The sequence below is a fragment of the Passer montanus genome, unplaced genomic scaffold, assembly GCF_014805655.1.
Source record: "Passer montanus isolate IOZ18808 unplaced genomic scaffold, ASM1480565v1 scaffold72, whole genome shotgun sequence".
NCBI classification, from domain to species: domain Eukaryota; kingdom Metazoa; phylum Chordata; class Aves; order Passeriformes; family Passeridae; genus Passer; species Passer montanus.
Window position 1 is genome coordinate 2,799,654 of NW_024372370.1, and position 23,019 is coordinate 2,822,672.

General features: G+C 41.1%; 1 protein-coding gene across 9 annotated transcripts in view; it reads right to left on the reverse strand.

Annotated features, from left to right (window-relative positions):
- Nucleotides 1–23,019, reverse strand: part of MBNL2 (muscleblind like splicing regulator 2) — a 106,717-nt gene that overhangs the window by 56,770 nt on the left and 26,928 nt on the right. For 8 of the 9 annotated variants that reach the window (XM_039730495.1, XM_039730496.1, XM_039730494.1 and 5 more), the window contains exon 2: nt 11,593–12,440. The exons of the other annotated variant lie outside the window; for it this stretch is intronic. In XM_039730495.1, coding sequence (XP_039586429.1) covers nt 11,593–11,766 — 174 coding nt within the window. In that variant the 5' untranslated portion in view covers nt 11,767–12,440. The remainder of the gene's footprint in view (nt 1–11,592; nt 12,441–23,019) is intronic. 9 annotated transcript variants of the gene reach the window in all.

A 23,019-nucleotide genomic window follows, 5' to 3' on the forward strand; every position in this document is an offset into this window, starting at 1 on the left:
ATTATTATCCACTAGTTAGAAAAATTACCATTAAGATACTGTTGGAAAAGGAAATGTCCTTCTCTCTTTTGTATCTGAAATCAACAAACTACATGTATATTTGATAGCACTTGACAGATGTTCATGTGTTCACATCTGCAAATGAAGTAAGGAAGAATTGTACTTCAGAGGAACAAGACTTCCTTGTTGTAAATTTCATGGTTTTTTCAAATGCATATTCTGGTTAATTTCTAGCTTTAAAATCTTCATAAAGCAGTAGTAAGGGTTGGTATTTAATTTAGATTTGCAAAAGGTTGTCCATCTTTTTATTTTTAACAGGCTGAGTTCACTGCCATAACATTCCTAGAGAGGTTTTCTTTTTCATAGATTTACCTTTCTCATAGGTAGGAAAAAATGAGTCCAGTTACATGGGTCACAATCATTTCAAACCAAGGAATTTACATTAGCTGTTCATGTTACTAAGGGTGAATTCTAAATTACCCATTAGTTCATTCCCTTCCTGGTCTCCACAAGGGCATTCTTCCACTACAGAAGACAGGCTTCTCTGAGCCTGGCCTATATCCCAGCTTTTTTCTTAGCCAGATCATCACTATGGCAAATGCACTGTCCACCTTTTTACCCAAAGCAGCTCACACCAGAGTTTCCAGTTAGTAAAAGAGCTAACACTGCCTCTCAAGAAGGGCTTCACTCTGTTACCACAGAGAAGCCAGCAGGAGCACTTGGAGCACCCTGGGATATTCTGGACTGTAGCATGGTGCCAACAAAGGCGACACACTTCTCTGATAAACCACTGAAAAGCCATCAAGAGTATCCAGGGCATCTCAAAGAAAATCAGATGCCTCTGATCAGGCAGCTCAATCAAGCCCAAAGACTCACATTCTATCCTCAGCAAATAAATATATATTAATTTTAAAGTGATGGCCTAATCTAGCAAATGATCCTTAAAATAACTTCCAATCATGATACATCTCCTGACCTTCATATTTTATATCTAGCTTAAAAAGTTGATTTTTGTTGTGTGTTTTACCCAGTTGGGGCTGAAGGCTAGGGGCCTGTTTGATAACAGTCAGTGGGGCTTGGTTCAATGTCTGACATGCTGGATTTTATTTTTTGGCTCACTGTGAACCAACAGAGAAGGTCCCAGCAGCTCAGCTGGCTTTGAATCACAGCTGAGCAGTTCTTATGGCCACTGCATACCTGTACAGAGGTAAGCTCCTCTCGTGAGCTCTTGTGAGATCTAAGATGGTAAACAAACTCATTCAGTCAGAGGCACAGCTTCATTGTGGAATGGGCAGTTCTTATGGCCACTGCATATCTGTACAGAGGTAAGCTCCTCTCGTGACAAGATCTAAGATGGTAAACAAACTCATTCAGTCAGAGGCACAGCTTCATTGTGGAATGTTCAATGCCCAAAGTGAATTTCAAGCTAGAGTAAATAAACTGGGGTTTTACAAAGTTTAAAAGTTGCCTGGCCTACTGGCCATCTGGCCATGCAGGTGAGGTGGCAGCAGCACACCTGGTGGGCTGCTAGGCAAGGCCATCCCTGCAGCTGCCATGACACTGCACTTTGTAGATCTTCTCTCATTCAAGCCAAGAAGGCCTGTGAGGAAGCAAGGGCTGAGAACTTGTAACACCTCAAGAGAAAGGGAAGATCTACAGTGCAGTGACTGCATCAGGTCACCTGTCAGTCAGGAGCATGGCATCAGTGCTGGGCTGTGGAGCAGTGTGTGAGCCTGCAGGGTGACAGCAGCCCAAGGGAGCAGGACACCTCCCTTGGGCCTCTGAGGCAGCAAGTACACACCAGGGTTTGCACCACAGCTGCTACATCCCTCATATGCTTTTCATACACAGTATTCCACTGATTCTCTACTTCTTTGTCTTTACTGCTTGATGATTTGATCTTTCCAAACATTAGGGCTTTCTGACTCTTGAGGCACTGCTCACATCCCCTTGTAACACAACTCATTAACAAAGCAGAGGAGAAGACAGTTTATTTTCACCATTATTAATTTCTTCTTTATTGTGGTCAAGACCTTCCAGGAATCTAATACTGCGTGGCAGACCATGCCCACAGCCACAAGACAAACATCAAGGTCACAGAAAAGGGACACTTCTAATTGCCTTTTGCGTTTCAGTTGTGGGACTTATACCTCACAGCAGGTTTTCAGTGGTGTTCCAAAATCTCTAAAACCACAACAGTTTTCCTTTTATTGCAATACATTTCAAATGAAGTTCATCTCCTCAAAAAAAGGTGCCAGTCCTCATATGAGGAGATAAGTTGGGAGAGGGCACAGCTGTCAAACAGACTTGCAAGTAAACTCCCCAATTATTTTTTTATTGATTTTTAAGATTTTAAATATCTTTCCAATGCTGGGGATGAATTGGGCCAATAGGAATACAGGTCTTGTTTCTGCTAGGCTTCTCCATCAGACAAGCACAACCTTGTCTTTTGCATTTTATGATGCAGTCAAAGTATAACATCTTGGGAAGAAGAGCTGACGCCTGAGCTGAGCGAAAGCTACGTACACAAGGCCAAGGGAAAAAAAAAAGCACCTGGAATGAAAGAGGAGCCACCTGCCAGAAAAATAAAGGAGTAGGTGGGGAGACCTGGAGAGAGCAAGCCTGTGGGAACAGTGAGTGACCTGAGTTAATAGGGAGTGTGGGGGAGGAGTGGGCAGTGAGCAATTGCTCTTGTGTTCAAAATCCTAGTGATGGGATGAGTCAGAGACTCTGATTGAATTTTGCCTTCACTACACCCACAAACTGGTTATTATAAGGCTTAGGGGAGCATGGATCTGTGCAGCAACAAAATCTACACAGTGAATTGATGGGTATATGAAACACCCCGGAGTGCCTGCAAATCTGAAGCACATCTGGCAAACACCATGCCCTTTCATACTAGGTTTCCTGTGGCCATAACTAATCTGCCTTGCTGCTCTTCTTCACCTAATAAGATTTAGACTGATAACCGAGTCGCAGCTGCATCTGATGTGAAGGGGTATGGCACAGCACCTGGAAATGCTCTTTGCAAGTCTCTTCTGGAAGCAGGAAGCTGGAAGAGTTTGCTCAACCCAGCAAGACCAGTGCCCGGGAACTACTACATACTCCTTTGGTCCTTCAGGATAACACACTTCAGTGATGACAGATTTGTACCACCTCCCTCAGTGACTGTTCTTTAACTGCTTTTGCTTTCAACCATTTCTGCTTCTCATGCTCATCCTTGTCCCCAGGCCAGGTGACCTGCTCAGCCAGCCCTAATGCACTGAAACCAGCAGTGGAAAGAGCACTGGTAACAGACCCTCATTCACATCTGGAAACTGCACTGGTAACACCCCCATGCTCACATTGGAAACAGTGCACTGGTAACCCCCATGTTCTCATCAGGTGGCCCTAACAGGCCAGAGGATGACAGGCTGTTGTGACACATCTGCTGGTGAAAAGTGTCTGCTCTGACCATGGGGAGGCTTTGCCACTGAACCGCACCGCTGGGAAGAGAGGCTGCCTGTGACTGCAGGGGGAAGGAAGGCCAGGGTAGCTCAGTACCCAACTGCATTCTCCTTTGAAAATGGAACTTATAACAAGGTGTGCAGTTTTAAAATCTGGCAGCTCAGGTGGTGACAGGTGATAGCAGTGACAGCCAGGACAGCTTCGTGTTCTTGGTGCTGCTGCTGAGAAGACAAATGAGGAAACAAAACAAGGCCTTGGAGGGGACACACAGCTTCTGAAGCAGGCTATGTAATGAACTTCAACTGGTTCAACTTCTCTGCTCTTCATAGCCTTGGTCTGAAGCCAGAGACTTGGGCAGCAGGTTAAGACTTGCTCCTCTGAGCAGACTTGATGGCTAGTGGCCCTCTACCACAGAGGTCAGCCCTTGGCTTAGCTCTAGCAGTTCACCGGGGCTCCTGCAGGTTAAACACCACAAGTGGTTGGGGTCAGCTGTGCCTCCAGACTTTCTTCTGAGATAAATAAAAAATTTTCCTCTCAGCAGAGAGACAAACCCTAGCAAGGAACATGATGCCCACTGCAGTGATCAACAGCCTTTTTAAAAAACAAGATTAAAAAAAAATTAAAAAGCTAAACACCATGTAATACAACAGCTAAAGGCTTACTGCAGTTTCTCTCTTAACCAATTTAAGTCAAGCTCATGAATTTTTAAGTGTGTCAGCCCAGCAGTTCAGCTACTTGGTTTTTAATTTTACCTCCCTTTTAACCCTTTGAAGCCAGAAGAGCTGGCATGGAAACAGCTGCATGAATAGATATGAGGGAGACAAACAGGAAAAAGGAAGTACTAAAGGAACTTGTGCCTGCTGAGGACTACAGGGGAACATAGAGAGTTTTTATCAGAAACCAAACAAGAACAAGTGATTAAACAAACAAGGAATACTAAGAGTCCCTAAGCTCAGAGATAAAGAAGAGGTCTTCAAAAAAAAGCTTATCCGTTTTTAAACCCCTTTTACCTCAATTTATGGAAGATGGTGCTGCCCAAATGTGTAGTTTCAACTTATATTTAATGCAGTTCTTCCCTTTTCTTTAGATCAACTCAAGTTGCATGGCTGCATGACCACCTGAACAGAGATAAAAATGGGGAGCTAGCTGTGATAGGCCTGGATGGAATCACCTCTTTTTAGCAGCTGCACACAGTTGCATGGATTTGGTATAAGATGAAATACACTATCAGGAAATAGAATGGCATAATTCCATGCAGCACTTAATTCTGAGTGCAAAAATTGCCATAGCCTGAAAAAGCAGGGCCTTTGGGAATTGTACCTGTCCTGAGAACAGCATTTTCACAAAGCAGATTTAAAACCTTCTCTCATAAGGCTTCCTTTGAACTCACCAGGGAGAAACATGCCCCTTCCAGAGTGATGTCAGTGGAAACAAACCCACCCAGTTTCATCATGAGGACAATTCAGAGGAGAATCTCTTCTATTTTCCAGTATAAGAACTGGGGACATCCACAAGATGGGGAGGTTTGAAAAGAACAACAGAAGTTGGTTTCCATATTGTACGTAATGAAGTTGTGGAGGAGGTTGCTGTGCATGTTGAATGTGAGCACAGTTAAAGTGCAGGACAAATCCAGTGGAAAGATGGTGACTGAGAGCTATTAAGTACAAGTATTCAATGTCCTTTGGAAGCACATCCCTAGGAGCCAGCAGAGTACTCCAGGAAGCCACTGCATGTTTACACACCACCTCCAAGACACCCATTACAGCCATTACTGGGTCACTGGGCTAAATGGGGCTTTGATCAGCCCCAGGGTGGCCATTGATATTCTGAACACAGAAGGAGCCCACAGAGTTAATTCAGTCAGAATTAACTCTACAGAATTAATAGTTATCTAAAACTGGCCTTGATTGGCACTTTCTCTTCAAGCCCACACTTTGCAGCAACTCAGACACATGAAAGCTTCTGCCAGGTAGTGTTCTCAGACTACCTAGAGATTATTGGACGTTTTACAAGAAAAAACAGAGGAGGGTGAAAAAGGAAGCTGTTCTGCAGGAAGAATGAGACCTGGATTCTGTATCCTCCATCTGAAAAATTACACCCTGCAAGTTCCACATCCCCAGAGCCCATAACTACTGAAAAGGGCAGCCTATTCCCTAACATCCTGCTGAAACTGGGTCACTGTGAAGCAAAGCAGGCAAAATTCATGGGCCCAGGAGGTATAAGCCACTCTATCGCCCAAGAGAAATTACTTTGCCCATTTCAGTCATTCTTTCCCACCAGCTGTGGGCACAGTCCTTGAACTCACCTTGTCTTTGAACTCTGTCACACCACATAACCAAGTGATGGACAAAAATTCAGCCAGCTAGGACACTATAAACACTCATTTAAATGCTTTCTAGTATAGACAAAACTAGCTAATCCCCTTTCCTCATCTGAACATCTATAGTTCAGAATGCTTCACCTGCCAAGTGTGAGCAGGTACCACTTACTTCAAATTGTGAAATGATCCTGAATTCCTGACATTTGTAAAACATTCAGAGACCCACAAAAGAATTACAGGAAGACAAATTACTACCTATAGCCTCCCAACTCAAAGCTCATTCTGGTACAAACACCCTGCTCACTTTATAAAGCCTTTTCCCTCCTTTTTCTGAATAAAGCTGAGGCCATCTTAAGAAGATTATTTTCAGTCCCAGATCTTTTAACATAGCGGATGTCCTAAAATTTCTTTTCTTTTGTTTTCCCAGCAACCTTTTAACTTGGTAAACAAGCCTGTGCACAGCTTTCAGTTACTTTTTATTCTGTGGTGCCAAATGAGACCAGATAGACATATTCTTAAAAAGCTGTCATGAAAATGCAGATGACCAGTTCACAACAGTCTGCTCTCTCAATAAACAGAAGAGTTTGAAGTGTTTAGGCATTCTGAAAAACCGAAAAAGTTATCAGGAGTCCTAAAGAAGCTTTTGCTTCCTTGTTACCACCATAAAACTTGCAACAACAGTATCTTCCCGATACCACCGCTGTTACCTGTATTAACTCAGACAACATATCTTTCAGGTAGCTCACCTGCAGAAAGGGTATAAATCTGAGTCAAGAAACGACACCAGGACTGAAAATTCAGACTTGCCTGCAACATAAGAGTTAACTCTAAGCTAAATGCACATGATTGTATTTTCTTATTTGCCAAACTTTCCCCTTTTCCTCCTCCTAAACATCACCATTCATTTTGTTGTGTTTTTAAAAAAAATATTCCAATTCAGATACAGCAAAGTGTTGCATGTTCTTGTCCTCACACATTATATTATATATTAGTATTCATTTGAAAGGATTTTGTTCTTTACTACTAACAGGACAAGGAAGTCTTGAAAACAGACTTGCTTATAGTGTTCAACTTGGAGGGATCTAAATGTGATATACTAAATGTTGTACATGCACGTTATTCAATTCTAAATTAAGCTACTTCAGCCCAGAGAGAAGTATAAAATCATAAATGAAGCAGTTTCTGAAATTCAATCTTTTGTGTTAAACAGGTCACTTCACTTCAGAGACCTTCCAAAGGCATCCAAAGGGGAGCCTGTGAGGGCTCCAAAAAGGTTTCAGGATAGTTATGGCAGCAGACAATGCTCTGGCAGGGCTTCCTCTGCCCCTTTATCTTCCCACCCTCCATCAGGGCTCAGGGCCCTGCCAGGACAGGTCCCCTTCATTCACCTCAAGCACAGTGAACCAGATTAGCCCAGAGTCACTTTCATCCTCACACTAAGCTCACCAAGGTCACTTGCCCAGTACAGTCTTGGGTGAGTTTGTGTGGCCACACTGGTGACCCAGTCATGTGGGGCTTCTCCTGGCTGGAGCCTCATTGCTGACAGCAGCGTTGTGGCCACCTAATGTGCACACATCTATGCACCATCCGTGGGGTGCACAGGGATGATGCATCCTCATTCTCCTAAAACCCCACAAATGCCCTGTTCAGAACAGAGCAGACTTTGTCCTTCACCAAAGAGGGAGAAACAAATGCTGAGCTGCCTCTCAGAAGCACATACAGCAGAACCTGGCTTGAAACCAGCAGGTTTCTGGCCTGACTCTGACCCAGGCTCATTAGTCTTTAGCTATTTCTGTCTAGCCTGGAGCATCTCACAGATGAAGGATATTCAGAGCCCAGACAGTCTTCCACAGTGAGCATTTTGGCTCCTCAAAGCTGTAATCAGTCCAATGGGTTGCTATTGCAACTTTTGATGGGTTTAAAGTCAAGTATTGCAAGAATAGGTATTGGGAGCCAAAAATGCCTTCTCAGTTAAAAGTAAGCAAGGTGCACTAAATTTTGTTGACCTTTTACTTGGCACCACTGGAACTACAAATATACTTCTTTAACACAGGATAATTTGGATTATGATGCAATTATTTTACTCCAGAAGGCCAGCCTAAGGCCACAGCACTGTCACTGGCAGAAGGGATCCAGTGCTCTGCTGGTGCCACGTAGCCCTTTTCTCTTCTGCAGCAACTACAGCAACAACTTATGTTTCCAACCTGGTACGCTGCACAATCACAAAGAGAGCAGTGAGAGCACAAAGGAGGGCATGGTGTGACTTAGAGGCAAGTGTCCCTGGCTGGGATTACATCCTTTGGTCCCAAAGCCAGCTTTTGCTAGATGAGAAAAATCCTGAAACAATAGGAAAGTCTGTGTGAAGGTGCCTCTGGTCCCACAGTCACAGGATAGTTGCAGTTGAAAAGGTCCTCTGGATGTCATCTGGTCTAACCCCTGCTCCAGCAGGGTAACCTAGAGACAACTGCCTGAGGACTGTATCTTAGACAGTTTTTGAGGATCTTCAAGGATGGAGACTCCACAACTCTCTGGGCAACCTGTGCCAGTGCTCAGTCACCCTCACAGTGAAAAGGTGTTCCCTGATGTTCAGAGGGATCCTCCTGTGGTTCAGGTTGTGCCCGTTGCCTCCAGCCCTGTCACTGGGCAGCCCTGAGCAGAGTCTGGCTCTGTCCTTTTTGCACCCTCCCTGCAGGTGTTTATACACATTGATGGGATCCCTGAGCCTTCTCCAGGCAGAACAGTGCCAGTTCTCTGAGACTTTCCTTATGACAGGGATGCTTCAGTCTCTTCATCATCTTTGTGACCTTCCACTGGACTCTCTCCTGCAGCTTCATACTGGTGCTCTGGTAGTCTGATCCATCTGCCAGACACTGAAAGCATGCTCCCTTGTCTGCCCTGGAAATCTGGAAAGAAGATGGCAGGCAGGGGAACATATGTCCATATCCAGAACAGGGACTCTTTTGATCAATCAGTGTGTAAAGGAAAGTCTGTCTCAGAGTCCTGTATCTTGTGTTTGACTGACTTCTAAGAGAGCAGCTGTAACTACCAGGCACCACCTAAATGTAACATAACTCCAGTACAGACTAAAAAAAAATAAAATTGTCTTTTCTGGGTAGAAAGATGTTTATCCAGAGACTCAGCATAATTTATTTTTACAGCAGATATACCAGACCAAGACAGTCAAAAGGCTAAGTCTCCAGAGCTCTAGATGCTATGTAAATAAATGCTAAATAATTGCCTGCATTAAACTGTGGTTCAATGTTCAGCAAGGAAAATAGCTCTTGTTTTTCTTAAATTAAATTCTGATTTTATCTATAATTCTAGACTATTTTGCTTGTTCATTTACATGAAAAGTCATCCTACTTGTTAAGTGCCAAAGCCTTATTCTCAAACTGTATGATTAACACCAGTACTTCCAAAAGCTACATACCAAATAGTTTTATGTGACTAACCTAAAGTCCCTCAGACAGCAATATAAGCATACTGGCCTAACCAGGCACACACATTCTTGCTGTGGAAATGTCAATTTACAAGCACTCTTCTGAATAACTGAGATAATGACTGTGAGGACACCAGAGAGCAGAGCCCAGAGCCCTGCACTCACAATGGTCCCAAACAGCTTCTTGTGCACAGCAGCATCAGGTAACACATGGAAATGCACAACTCCAACTCAGAGCTGGTGGGCAGAAACCTGTGCCTCCACCTCTGCTGCTTCAGGCACAATCTGAATTCTTGCTATAATTGCTCAGAGCCAAGGAGCTGCAGTTGAAGGCACTATCATCCCACTATTGGATTTCCCTTAACCTGTAGCAGAGCTGGTGGGAAGAAACCTGTGCCTCCACCTCTGCTGCTTCAGGCACAATCTGAATTCTTGCTATAATCCCATCTTTCCCAGCAGATGTAAGATGGAATGAGCATGCACAGTGCATGCTCTCTTCTGCATGAGAGAGGGTGATGATGGGCAGTGGCACAGAGCAGCACCAGTTCAGCCACCAGAGCTGGGCTGGAGTGGGATGGCCCTTCAGGACAGATGTCCTCCCACACTAGGTGAAAACATGGCTACTTCCTTTAACTACATTTTTTTACAAGGTTTTGGATTTGTCTCCACTGAGCAATGATGCTGGTTGTCAGTAAATTATCCACTGTGATCCCTCAGGATTTCTCTTCACGGTATTATTAGCTTAGTCTGTGACTCCAGTTTTATTTGCAGACAATAACCATCCTGAACAAAAGTCTCCAGCTTGAGTAGCTGGCAACTCCACTGTGGGTGCCCAGTAGTAGCAGGGAGAGTGATGCTGTCCTCAGGCATCAAGGACAGGTGCATCACTGCTTTGGCCAGCACAATGCAGCAGCAGCACCTCCTTCACTGCAGAGCCACTGTCCTGCCAGCCCAGGGGTGACCGAGTCCTGCTGCCTATCTCCAGCCTCCCAGCCACAGACCTGAGACTTTACAGCACATAAAAATAGTACATAAAAACCCCCTTCCACTGACCTGCTTGTTTTTTGTAAAATCAGAGTACTGCCCATTTGCCGCAGACACTAGTCTGCTTGTTAAAAAAAAATATCCCATTGGCAGACAACCAACATACAAGAACATCTACAAAGACGCTGTTACAGTTTATCGTGCAGTAATCCATGGATTAAGGTCATTAATAGCCCTCTATGACACACTGCCATGACTCCAAAGGTGCTCTTCTGGCTTACAGGACAGATACACAGAACATAACCCCCTCATAAACATATTCCCTGAGATACTGTCTTCTAAGTCTTCAAAAGAAAAGAAAAAATGAGAAAAAACAGAAGGCAGATGCCTAACACAATATCTTGCATTGCATAAAAAAAAAAAAGTTATAATGGAAATAAACAACATTGAGTTTTTTTATCTTTCAGACTGATGTTTTCACAGTAAAAGAGTCGTTGGTAACCGAAATTTTGAACCTCAGAGCTAAAATAGCAAGCCAAGACATTCTCCCATGCCCAGAAGATAAAGTCATAAGTAAAACTTTCAAAATAAAATCTGAAATTCTCAATTCTACCCTTCAATTATTTATATGAAATAAGCTTTCTCCTCCTGTTGACATGAGAACACAAATATATCATCATGGAAAACACTGTGTACTCCTCAAATCCCAGGGGGTCATTAATCTTCTTTTATGCAGTACATGAACTGTTTTCACAGAACTTTTTTAAATAGTTTTCTAAAGCATGCCTGATGTCATTAGGAAGTCTGAAGTAGCTTATATTGAAGAACAATATAATTGCTAAATGTCCTCCAAAGAAGAGAATCCCTTTGCTCTTCCTAAACTTATGCTCATGTCTGCACTACCCATACATGTAATTATCAATGCTATTAATTTACCTGAGTCCCCAATACCAAGAGTAAACAACCTCTGTGTCAAATCTGAACTAATGGATAGACTTTTCTCACTTATGTTAATCTAAATGAAAAAATCTGCACTCTTTCCATATGACTTGTTTCTTTAGGACTCTGGGAATGGCATGGTATTGTGCCACTGTGTATTTTCATTTACCAGGAAACAATTATAATTCATAAAATGTACTCAGGAGAATACAATTGTTCTACCAGCTGCAGCCAATTCTGTATCCCCCAGTCACATGCAATTTTTGTAAACAACATAGTGACATTTAAAAGAAAAAACCAAAACCTTAGAAAGAAACTTAAAAGCTTCAGTAAACAAACATTAAGATAAACAACATTTGTTTCAATATACATCTCACCAGGAACGAATCACTCATCATTTCCTATTTTACTTTCACTACGATGTAGTAGCATTTTCACTACACATGCAGTTTCTTTTTCTTACCTTTAAGGAATCAAAGCAGGCAATAACTCTTCCATTTTCAACCTGGCAACTTTTAGGGGGGTGTGCAAATTTGCATTCTTCATCAGAGCGTGAACAAGTTCCCCTCTGAAACTGCCTGCACACTTCTAATGTCAGCCATTTTGTGTCTCTTACGGGAGCAACATTCAAAGCCATGATGAGAAGCTGATGTTGAACTTGTAAGTTGCTGTCAGGCGAATTATGCTGAAGAAATTTCCAAAACTAATGACAAAGGAAAAGGGCAGGGGGAGGGGGGAGGGAGGAAGTCAGAAAAAAATAACTTCAATTCTAATGGAAAAGAAAGTTAAAAAAAACAAACAGTGGGGGACGATTAACGACGTCCAACGCACACAAAGCAGAACAAGCAGAGAAAGTTTATCAGCAAGCAGTCACTCATCAATCATTAAGTCCCACTTGTAGACTTTTGGCTGGGAAAACACATGCTCAGTCGCATTTCTGTCTGTAAAACACGTGGGTTTGTTGATTGTAATCACGGATGCACTGGTTTTAAGCCAAGGTCCATCAATGCAATGGCACTCCTTGATAGAATAGCAGTCCTCTGATGGTTGCTTGCCGGTATCGATTACACGAGAAAAGCAGTGCAGTCATTTGTTCATGTCCCAGGAATAAAAATAATAATAATAATAATAATCCTTTTTCTTCTTTCAGTTTCCCATCAACTAATTGGCAAATGGAGACAGCTGAGGTATCTTCTGCCAGATGTAGGTGAAGGCAATGTCTGGCTGGCAAAGACGGGATTTTGAGAACACGGGCGTAGCAGTCCTCGCTCGTAAAAGTGACTTGGCAAAGGCACTTTTTAAGTCACTGACCTGACAAAACAAATACAGCATCAGTTCACGTGCAACTCATTCAAATCAACATTATGAAACCTACAGTCCCTTTTTATCAGATATTATAAACATACAGCCAAAGTTCACTCTTAAAAAGAAAAAAAAAATCATCCTCCTTTGTGAAGTTACACGTGATAGGGAATAACCAGTTGAAACACGTACTGCAGTAATATTCCAGGCAGCAATCCAAAAGTTGGGAATGATTTAAATAGATGAATGTGGCAGACACAATAATTAGGCATGCTAGTTGTGAAACAATTCAATCAAATGTGCTTAGTCTCCAAAACTGTATACAAGAACCCTTTTCCATTAATTTATCACTTGGCCCTTTAGACTGTGTTACTACATTATAAATTGTTAGTCATTACTTGTTCTTTCTTAGAAACCAGGATGGTAGCATTCTGCTCAGATTTTTGCATCTCCCTCTATTTCTCAACAAAAAAGAAACCAAAAAATATCATTCCAAATAGGAATAGGAAATAATACCCTCCAAATGCAGACAATATAGTTAGTTTTCCCATTAACCTCGATGCTGTTTCATAAGGGCTTCATTAAAAGGCTTAACCACCAAGTCACCGTGCTCCAATAAGTCCTTTCTAATATGAAGCAGTCTTTATCTAAATATTCTTTTGATTTAATTAGTCTTTGTGTACCTCTGCAAATACATCCTTCAGCATCAAAACATCAGATTCCAATATGGCACTTAAACTGTTTGGGGACTATAAAATACCTAGGATATTTTACAGAAAAACAGATCTGAAAAATCAAAGGGTTAAATATTACTAAAAATTTTAACCACTAACTACATTTTATACATAAACAGTGAAACCATAGACTTGATGTTTCCTTCTATTCAGCTTTAAAGGAACACAACTTTACTTTGCAAATACCAGCCAGAAACAGTTGATGGATTATTTTTGTGTAAGAAAAAAGAAAGGGGGAGGACTGGAATAAGTGAGATTTTAAAACACGTCAATAAAAATAGTTCTAAAAACACTGTCAGCTTTTCCATGTCAGAACAATTACCATTCTGTGCTTGGATTCACTGGTCTTAACTGAAGTCAGTATTGTTAGTTAAGTAAGAATTACTCACACCCAGTTTCAGGACCAGATCTCAGTTCTGACTTCTAGGTCTTCATATCAAAAGGCTTTTCTACCACTTAGCAACGCTACCAGAAGAGGTTTTACCATGTGACCAATACTTCCACCAAAAGTTCCTACTGCTAGCACAGATAAAGGCAACACAATGCTAATTGCTCAAAAAATCAGTTTCAAGTCCAATGTGCAATAAGATGGGTCTGGATGACACTTAGCTTTACTTGGTCATGAAGAACAACAAGGTGCAAGAGAATCAGTACATTTTGAAATAATTCTATGCAATTATAGTACAGCACATAAATTACCAACTCCTTAAATTAAATATTCCATCAATGTTGTCTGACAGCATCAATGAAGAATGAGATTAAGCTAAAAGCATACAAAGAGGTGAGAAAATACTCATAACTGATGAAAAGGAAAGAGAGGAGGAAATACAAGAAGAGCCTCTCCACAAGGGCTTGTTGAGCTGATAGCTTGTTGGGCTGATGATTTAGCTGGCTAAATGTAAAAGAGGAAATACTCTCCCTAGAGCCACACATTCCAATTCAGAAATGTCAGTAACGGTTTTCAGTAATAGATGTAGGAGACAGACGGAAATTTTGGGAAAAGGGTAAATGTTATACTGCACACTGCTAAAAGTCACAAGTAGTAATACTCTGCAGGGCTGCACACCATAAAATTGACAAAGTTGTTTCTCAAGTAGTAGGTGTTAAGACTGAAAAAAACCAGACACAGCACGTGGCAGCAAAGCAAACAGCACACAGCATAGAAATGGCAGTAACCATGGTTTTTAAAAAAGAAGTGCACAGCAGAATCACATACAAGATTTGTGAGACTACAGCAAGAATTCACACCAAAAAGCATTTGGGGTTGGAGGATAGATGAGTGAAACACAGTATCATCCTATTTCCTACCCTTATGCTACAGGAAGATTTTCTAAAGAAAGGGAAGCATGAAAAGTTTGGCTCAAAAATCCACATCTTGTCAAACATAACATTGCCATGTGATTTCTCAAGAGTCATCAAATGCCTCAGGAGTTTCTATTGGTATAAACTCAGGAGACGGAACTGAGTCCTTTCTGAAGGAGGCCATGCCTTCAGCAGGAGGCAATTTCAAACATGGAGAAGACAGAATATTTTGGAGTGCTTCATCTCTACCACTTAAATGACCTATGTGTTCACAACCACATGCTAGGCAGCTGTCATACCTCCTCTGCCCATCACCTGCACCAGGAGGATGAAGGAAGAGATGCCACCTTGAAAACCTGAATGTGACAGACGCAAGACGAGGAGGAGGGAGAAAAAAAACAAAGCAGAGAATGAAATTATTCTTCCTGGAGAAGCCAAGAAAAGTAGAACAACATATGAGGAAAGTGCTCAAGAGAAGGAAAAAATGGGAGAGGAAGGTAGGAAAAGGAAATGGCTGGTTATGAAACAGAAAGGGAGAGACTTCATAGGAAATGGAAGAAAGATGGAGAAAGGCTATGAACATTGGAAGAGGGAGAGACAAGAGGAAATTTTAGAAGAAAAGCAGAAGAGACTGTGGTTACAGGGAAAAAACTCCAGCAGTTTGAGTAAACAGGGAAGTAAATAAGGGAAATGAATGGAATTTATATAAGAAAATATAGCAACAATGACAACAATAATCCTCAATAAAATGCCTGCCAGGTTACACACCATTATTAACATCGTTGCTTACCTTGACCTTGCATGTTGCAAAACCCACCTATCGGGAGAAAACCAGTGGCTTCAGCAAATGCAAACTCTGCTCCTCTTCCCACTGCTTCTAATTGTGTCCCAACATATCAGCCAAAGTTAGCTGTCCTGCCAAAACCAATGGTATCTCACTGGCATAAAGCCCTCAGCACCAAGTGTCCCTTATCCTGGCAGAAGATTTTGTTTGCTTGATGGTTTTGTTCAGTTGTTTTGTTGTTGTTATTATCATTAATGATCCCAGCTCAAGACAACACTCCCACTGTAGCCAAACAATCAAAACTTACAAGCAAACAACTGAGCTGCAAAATATTCTTACTGAAGATGAAGGAAATACTCAACATAAGAACAAATTCTGTTTTTTTACAACAATTATTGTTTATTTTCACTCTCACACAGAGTTGGATCAATGGAATTGATCAAGAATGCACACGTACAAATGCAGCTTTTTGTAGGTTTATGTGAAATTAAATTCATGGACATGTATTTGTAAAGGTTATTTAGCTTTGGATCCCTTTTAGGATGAGCATCACTTCCCTTTCACAGAAAGCTAGCAACGCATAGCAGTAGAAGGCCTTTGTCATGGTTAAGGAAAAAAATCCTTTTAATTATTAAACAAGACAAAGCACACAGACACTAGAAGCCCACAGAAAAAGTTCTCAGAGAAACACAGGGCAAACAGCCTCATCTTTGGGAATTGCAAGTGAATACAAAGCCCTGCCTTATTATAAACCAGTTGGATCTTTCAGCTGGAAAATAGGAGCTCTTGCTATCTACAAAATATGAGGTGCATTGGTACAGTAGTTTTACTTATCAGCCAGATTATGTGGCAATGGATTATGCAGTATCTGTCTAATGGTGAAGCTGAGACTTCCTGGATGTGATGTATTCATGCTTCAGCAAATAACATGTAGTAATGAACAAAGACCTCATCTTCAAAAGTCATCTCTGCAGGTGATGACTTCCAGTAAAGGAGCACAGTCTTCTAGATGGTCTCACCACAGACCTCTAGACGAACCACTAAGTCCACTCAAAAGGTGTTAAAACAGTTTTACACTTTTTGAGGTTTAAACACTCTGTATTATTCATCACATCAAAATTTTCAGTAAGAGACGTCAACACTGGGACTCAATTTGTTGCTCCTACTGTCAAAATTTATCACCATGATCCATATATGTCTTCAATAAATATAGCAGAAACTCAAGAACTAAAAAGTTAGAAAATCCTCAGTTATACTTAAAGGGGACTGTGCAGTTTGAAGTATATAAGCTCTTCTTTCCCAGACAGAAGAGATGTACTAAATATACTTAGCCAAGTACAAGTTTGATAATTTGTATTATTATACAAGTTTGATAATTAGTAAACAATGTTCTGTTTTAAAAACAAGGGAACAAAAAAACAAAACCAAAACACTCCCCAAACCCTAGAGATTCACTATGCTGTAAAAGCAAGGTGAGCCTTCTCTAGGTCACTGCCAGGGAGAAACATGTTGACTTACAGACTGCTACCCAAATTCAGCTAACGCATGAACTCAGGTGGGAAGAAACTCACCTTCAGGACCTATCTACATCCACCACAACTGACCTACTGGATACTCCAATGCCAACACAATGTATGGAGAATTTAGTTTTCAAACCCAGCATACATATACTGCCACTCTTCAGAGACAAACGGTTTTCTCAGCCAAATGTGAAATCTTTTTAAGGAAGACCAAGGTCAACTCTCTAACCCCAGGGAAACAACACTGTACAATTTTAAGCCTTTGGCCCAAAGAAGTTTGCTTCTACAACTTTTATCCATTTACACATAAACAAAAACTCAAGTTGCTTTTTTCCAGAAATCATGTTCATAGTCTTAAATTTCAAACTTTTTAACAGAGAAACAATAACAATGACCCTGCAGGAGACACCAGACCTAAAGAATTTCGTGTCAAAATTTTCAAGTCTGGCTGGAAGCTGGGAGCAGTAGAAAACAGGGTCTCTACCCTTAGACAGGGTTAACCATAAGCATGACTAGCTTCACACTCCACAGCACAAGTTCACGAACCAGCAGTGTCTTGACCACATACTACTTTAACTCAGATTCTCATGATGCTCCTTTTTGTTCAGGAAATAAACAGATCTCTAAGAAAAAAAAAAACCAACAAAACAGTTTATCCACTTTTTCAGCCTTTTCAGCCTGGACTTACTAGTTTTGAATCAGATTTTCCCTGGGTCAGATGATCTAGGACAAAACACATCCATCTCCAGATGCCTCAGGACATCTGAAAACACAGACTAACCAATGTGCCCACTCCACAGATGCATCTTCAGACTACTGACAAGAATCATGTTCCTTCAAAAAGCTACTGCTGGTTCAACAGTTGACCTATTTGCACAGGAAACTAGCTTTGCATTTCACTATGTTTACAGACAAAACCCAGTGGAAAGATTCCATGCATAAGTTTAACACATAGGAACGCTTCTGTAACCAGATCAAGTTACATATCCTGAACATTCACAATGGAAATACAGATATTTGAAGGCTAACAGCTACTGAATCCTCACCTTTATTCCAGGAAAAAGCATTCAAATCCCACTAAGTCATACCTCTTGTTTGCAGCTGCATAGTGGACTCCACTTTCAAATCATTCAGGACACAGACATGTGTTTAGAAGACATTGGCATGTATTTTAGTCCAAAAGGCGGTGGAACTTTGCTTCTATTTTTCAACTAAACCTCATATATGCTCTTAAATGTCCTTTTTCCCCCACTGTTTGTGCTTGAAATAGCATTCAAGGCTTCTAAACCAAAGATAAGCTGCCCACTAAAGGACAGCCACAACCCCACAAGCTCACTCCACCGTTGCTTTAAATGCCAGCTACTTGCCATTTCCTCGACTCCCCTGTGAAGTTCTCCCTTGAGCTCCCCCAAACTCCCTGCTGAGGAAAGCAAGACTGCGGCTTAATCCCAGGCTGGATCCATTCTGATCTGCCTCACCAGGTGCAGAGTAACACAGCAGCATGATGTCCCCTGCCTTGCACATGGCCAGCTCAACAGAGACATGGCCACCTGCTCACATCCCACTCCAATGGAATAGGGAGCAGAGCAAGCAGGACAGGGCACCCCACCTGCAGCAGGTCTGGCTCCTCTTTGCAAGCACCTTTAGCTACAGTGCTGTATCCCACAGGACATGCTCCCTGTCCCTGGAAAGCAAGGCTGGCTCTCAGGCACCACACACTGATTTAAACTTATTCCCCACTAACCAATACAAAGAGGATCCTACATCAAAAGATGCCAACATGAATTAAGTAAAAAATAAAGTAATTTCACAGGCAAATAATGTGACAGACAGCATGCTTGTTAATCACACTTGAATACACTATATCTTAAAGAAAGAACATGTGGAAGACTCTCCTGTGGTGGATAGGCTTTTCTCATCCCATCAGCTTTCCAAACTAGGGAAAGAGGACCAGAAGTGATGCCTGAGTACAGAGGTATCATTCATCAGTGAGTACTATACCAGCTTTGTGCTCTTCTCTTTAAAACAACTTCTAATATTAATATTTTTTATATGTACCCTTATACTAGATATCTACTAAGACTGGACAATGCACAGTAGAATTTAGCAGTGTCTGCACAGTAACATAAAAAGACAGCATTAAAACCAGAATCGAGCTTTTGGCTCTCCTCCGAACTATCGTGGAGTCACAAAAAGTAATAATCCCTAAATTCAAGAAACAAGAGAGAATAGGACAGGTTTCCCTGAAATATCATCCATTCTTTGATGGCAAATATGAAATCTTTCTGTCACCATAACATTTTTAAGAAGAGCCATTCAACTACAGCAGAGCATGATGAATGCATTTTCTTCTTTGAATCTCAAACAAAACTTACAAACATTTCTTTAATCACTTTCAGGGGTTTCTTTCCACTCTAAGATGTTAAGCAGCTCCCATCATGTGAAACTGAGGAAACCAGTATTGCTCAAATGAGGAAGAAGCCAGAACTGCCGTATTGGGCAAGCAGCCCACTTATTTGATCAGGTGGCTGGTAGTCAAAAATTCTAAAATTCTAACCCTGGATCTTGTATTAATTCAACATGAAGCAGCTGAAGTCAGAAGTGTCAGGACTTACAAAAAAAGACATTATTTATTTTATTTGCTTGACTTGGAGGATAACTATTGCAACATCTCTTTACCTGTTATACAGCCAGCAATGAACATTTATGAACTGTAATTCAGATGAACACTTTACACAGAGACCATCCTAACTATTTTAGTTAAGCTGACTGAAGTCCAGGCCAGGGACAGACTAGAAAACACCAGTCTGCTTTATTTAAACTGAGCATGACCTTCAAATCAATTTTGCTAAATGAGCCATATTTTCCTTGTCATGATCACTAATGTGCCAGGTTCAGGCTTTTTAATATGTCCCCCACTATTTACAGCATGGCAATGAGCTTCTTGTTAAAACCTGCCGCTTCCCTTTGAAGCTGGCTTTACAATATAGTAACACTAATGTCCTTTGTCCCCGGGGAAGTAGGTGAGGAGGAAGGTGTACCACTGACTGTGAGACAACCTACACAGCCTGGGACCTTTTCAGCAACCCACTGTACTACTTTGCTAATGGACCGTGAAATATTTCTGCTGAACTTTAGGTCAGTGGATGACTACAGCCCACAAGAGCATTTTCAAAAACCAAAGTGCTTCGAAGTCTTGCTGGAAAAAATAATGCTTATTATGCTTCAGTTAAAATGCAATTGCAGAACAGAGTTTTCTTCTTCTAGCAAACTACTTTTGTTTTTATTCTACTCCTCCTCTCTTGGCTTGTACCTTCTCACAGTTTTTAACTTCAACATTTTCTAAGTCCAAATTAACCTGATTTTATCCTCTATGTGTATGAATCTCATACAGAAAATTCTGTTCCCACCTTGACAAGAGGGCAAAAGCAATTTCTGTTTCTGTGCCTCGGCAAGCAGAGTTAATCATCCCCAGCAGCAATGACGTTACCACTTGGCCTCTTGTGGACACAAATGTTTTGCTTTTGGCAGAGTGCAACATGTAATAGCTATTAATCAAACCCAATTCCCCGGGAAAGGGTACCCCAGTGCATTAGGAGCTTCTACTCACACCCAGCTGCAGACATGCATTGTATTTATGGTTTTTTTAGGACTGTAAAATATTTATAGAAAAGTGTGCTTACATACTGTGAAATTTTTACAGACTGGCATGGAGGGAACGTGTGATCAAATGACTGCTCTCACCTGCCAAAGGACTGATAACATGCTGATACACAGGAGCACAATCTAAAAGAGCTCAGGCTGTTGTAAATTTTCTATTTTCTCTAGTCCAGTTTTGCTCTAAGTCAAGAAGGCAGAATTCTTGCTGAGATACTTGTTTATGTGACAAACAGCATCCCTTTGCATTGAAAGACAAGGATAAGTCTGAATAAACCAAGGACTGTATGTAAATTAATGACATGTTGAATTCAGAAGCTGCACATGTTTTAAGATGGCCAACAGCATTATTAATAATATACTCCAGCAAATTACCCAGCTCTGGGAAGCTGCATGGCACATCCAAACCAAGGTCCTAAGGTGAGTGCAGCAAGAACACTACCTAATGCTATTAACCCCAACTGCTTCTTAAGTGCTTAACCCATTCTGCTGAACAGATTTCCTACACCATATTCAAGCAGCATCACTGTTCTGAGATAAAATACCTGCATTCCTATGCCATTTCCTCCACCTTTTATCTGAGTACAGAATAACAACACACAAAAGAATGACCCTAGCAGATGATCCAAAGAGTCCATCTTGCCCAAAATGCAGCCTGCAACTACGACTTATACTAGATGTCTTCAGAAGAGTGCAGAACCCGGGCAGGCAGAGCATGATAATTTCCATGAGTTTTCTCCCAACAACCTGTAACTGATGTCTTTGAATTTAATAGGTCTCGCTGAATTTTTCTTCCATGGATTTCCTCAATCTCTTTTTCAAATGCTGCTCTGTCAGAAATGTCCTTTATAATGGGCATGAAAAGCAGGATAGCAAGAAGAAGCCTGACTGGCTCTCACAATTGTTGACAAAAGTATAGACTCTCGGGAGAGAAGCATGGATATGGAAAGAAACACTTGTGGACTTCTTTAGAGATTCACAAAAATTTGAAAATCACATTTGGAGCTGGAGATGACTGATTACAAAAGCCCTCAAGAGAATTCATATTGTTTCACCAGTACTCCTGAGTGTGTTAAACTAAAAGCTCTAGGAAAAGAGGAGCTTGGAGAAAAAGACTTTTAAAACCTACTACAAGAGGAAGAAACACCAAGACCCCTTCCTTTGCACCCCAAGCTGTATCACTTCGTAACATTCCCAGAAGCAGGGATCTCAGCAACCCAACGGAGAAGGAAGAAAACCTGAGAGGCTGTCTAAAGGAGCCTAAGCAAGGCACTCTTGCATTCTACCAGACCCAAACCATTTCATAAGCATCTCAAACATATTTTGGAAGAAGCAACTTATCACAATGGCAAAGTGCTTCTGGCAGGGAAAAGAGAAACCTCAGTAGTGTCTTTAGTACTCAGAGAGTTGCCCAAGCAAGCCTTCACCAGAGTCCATTTTATCACAAGGATTCAATTCCCCTTTCACTCCACTAGTAGCATGCACATAATACACAGCACTGGCTTTATTTACTTCCAAGACTAAAGAAATCCTCATGAAGCAGAACATATTCAAGTGCTTTACTGCTGAAATATCTCACAGGACACACTGCAAAGCCTGATTAGGTGCCTATGCCAGAATACTTCGTATCTTACAGCAACTAAAGTCGGAACAGCAACCTAACTTTAAAGTCACCTATACAATAGTAGGTAGTTAAATTAATAATCTTCAATTATGATTTTTTTTTAAAAATGTAAATAGTGTTTTTATACTAACATTCAGACAGGAGCTGAAATCTCCCATCAAAAGCCATTTTTTTCAAAGACCCTTCCCAGTTAAGAAAAAAACAGAAATGGGGGGTTTAGCATGGCCTTGAAGAAAAAAAGGTAGTATTTAACAGGTTGGTCTCTATTGGTCTCTTCTGAAGCTAGGTTGCCTTTTTGTGTTGTAAACAGAGATGGCTTTCTGCCTGATTATCTTTGGTCCTCCAAGGTGAATAAAGAAAATATTTAATCATGTTCCATGTGATGATGACAGTAAGAAACTTCATTTTCAAAATTCATGCATTTGTCCACAAGAAAAAACAAACAACAAAAAACCCTAAACAAAACCAACACATAAAACTTCAAAGGCTACCTGTGTTGCATTTGACAATACATAATGCATGCTCTTTCTTTCTGAAATAAAATAAATTTGCATTTAGTGAACCACTATTTAGTTGTCAAATAGCTATCACAAGTTCAGAAAGAGAATACTTTTCTCCTAAATCTGTTTTTGCAACTGGTGGCAGAAAGGAAGAGACAAGCTTTTCTCATATGACTTGCAACTTCTGGTGAATGTCTGCTTTCCTGGAAGTCTTGAATACTTCTATTTAGTCCTGAGGCAAATAATGGAGTTACAACTGCAAGTAGTGCACAATAACCATCTGCAGACATTGCCTACCAAGTAAACATTTTTTTTTCCCCTAAGCTCCAGGATGACGAATTTTGGGTTTGATGTGCAGTACTGCTACTGACCTTCCTTTTTGCTTGAGCACCAATTAAGAAGCACTGACCCAATAAAAATGGGTCATATCGATCTGTTGTTTTGATTTGTGTAATATGTCTCCCTCA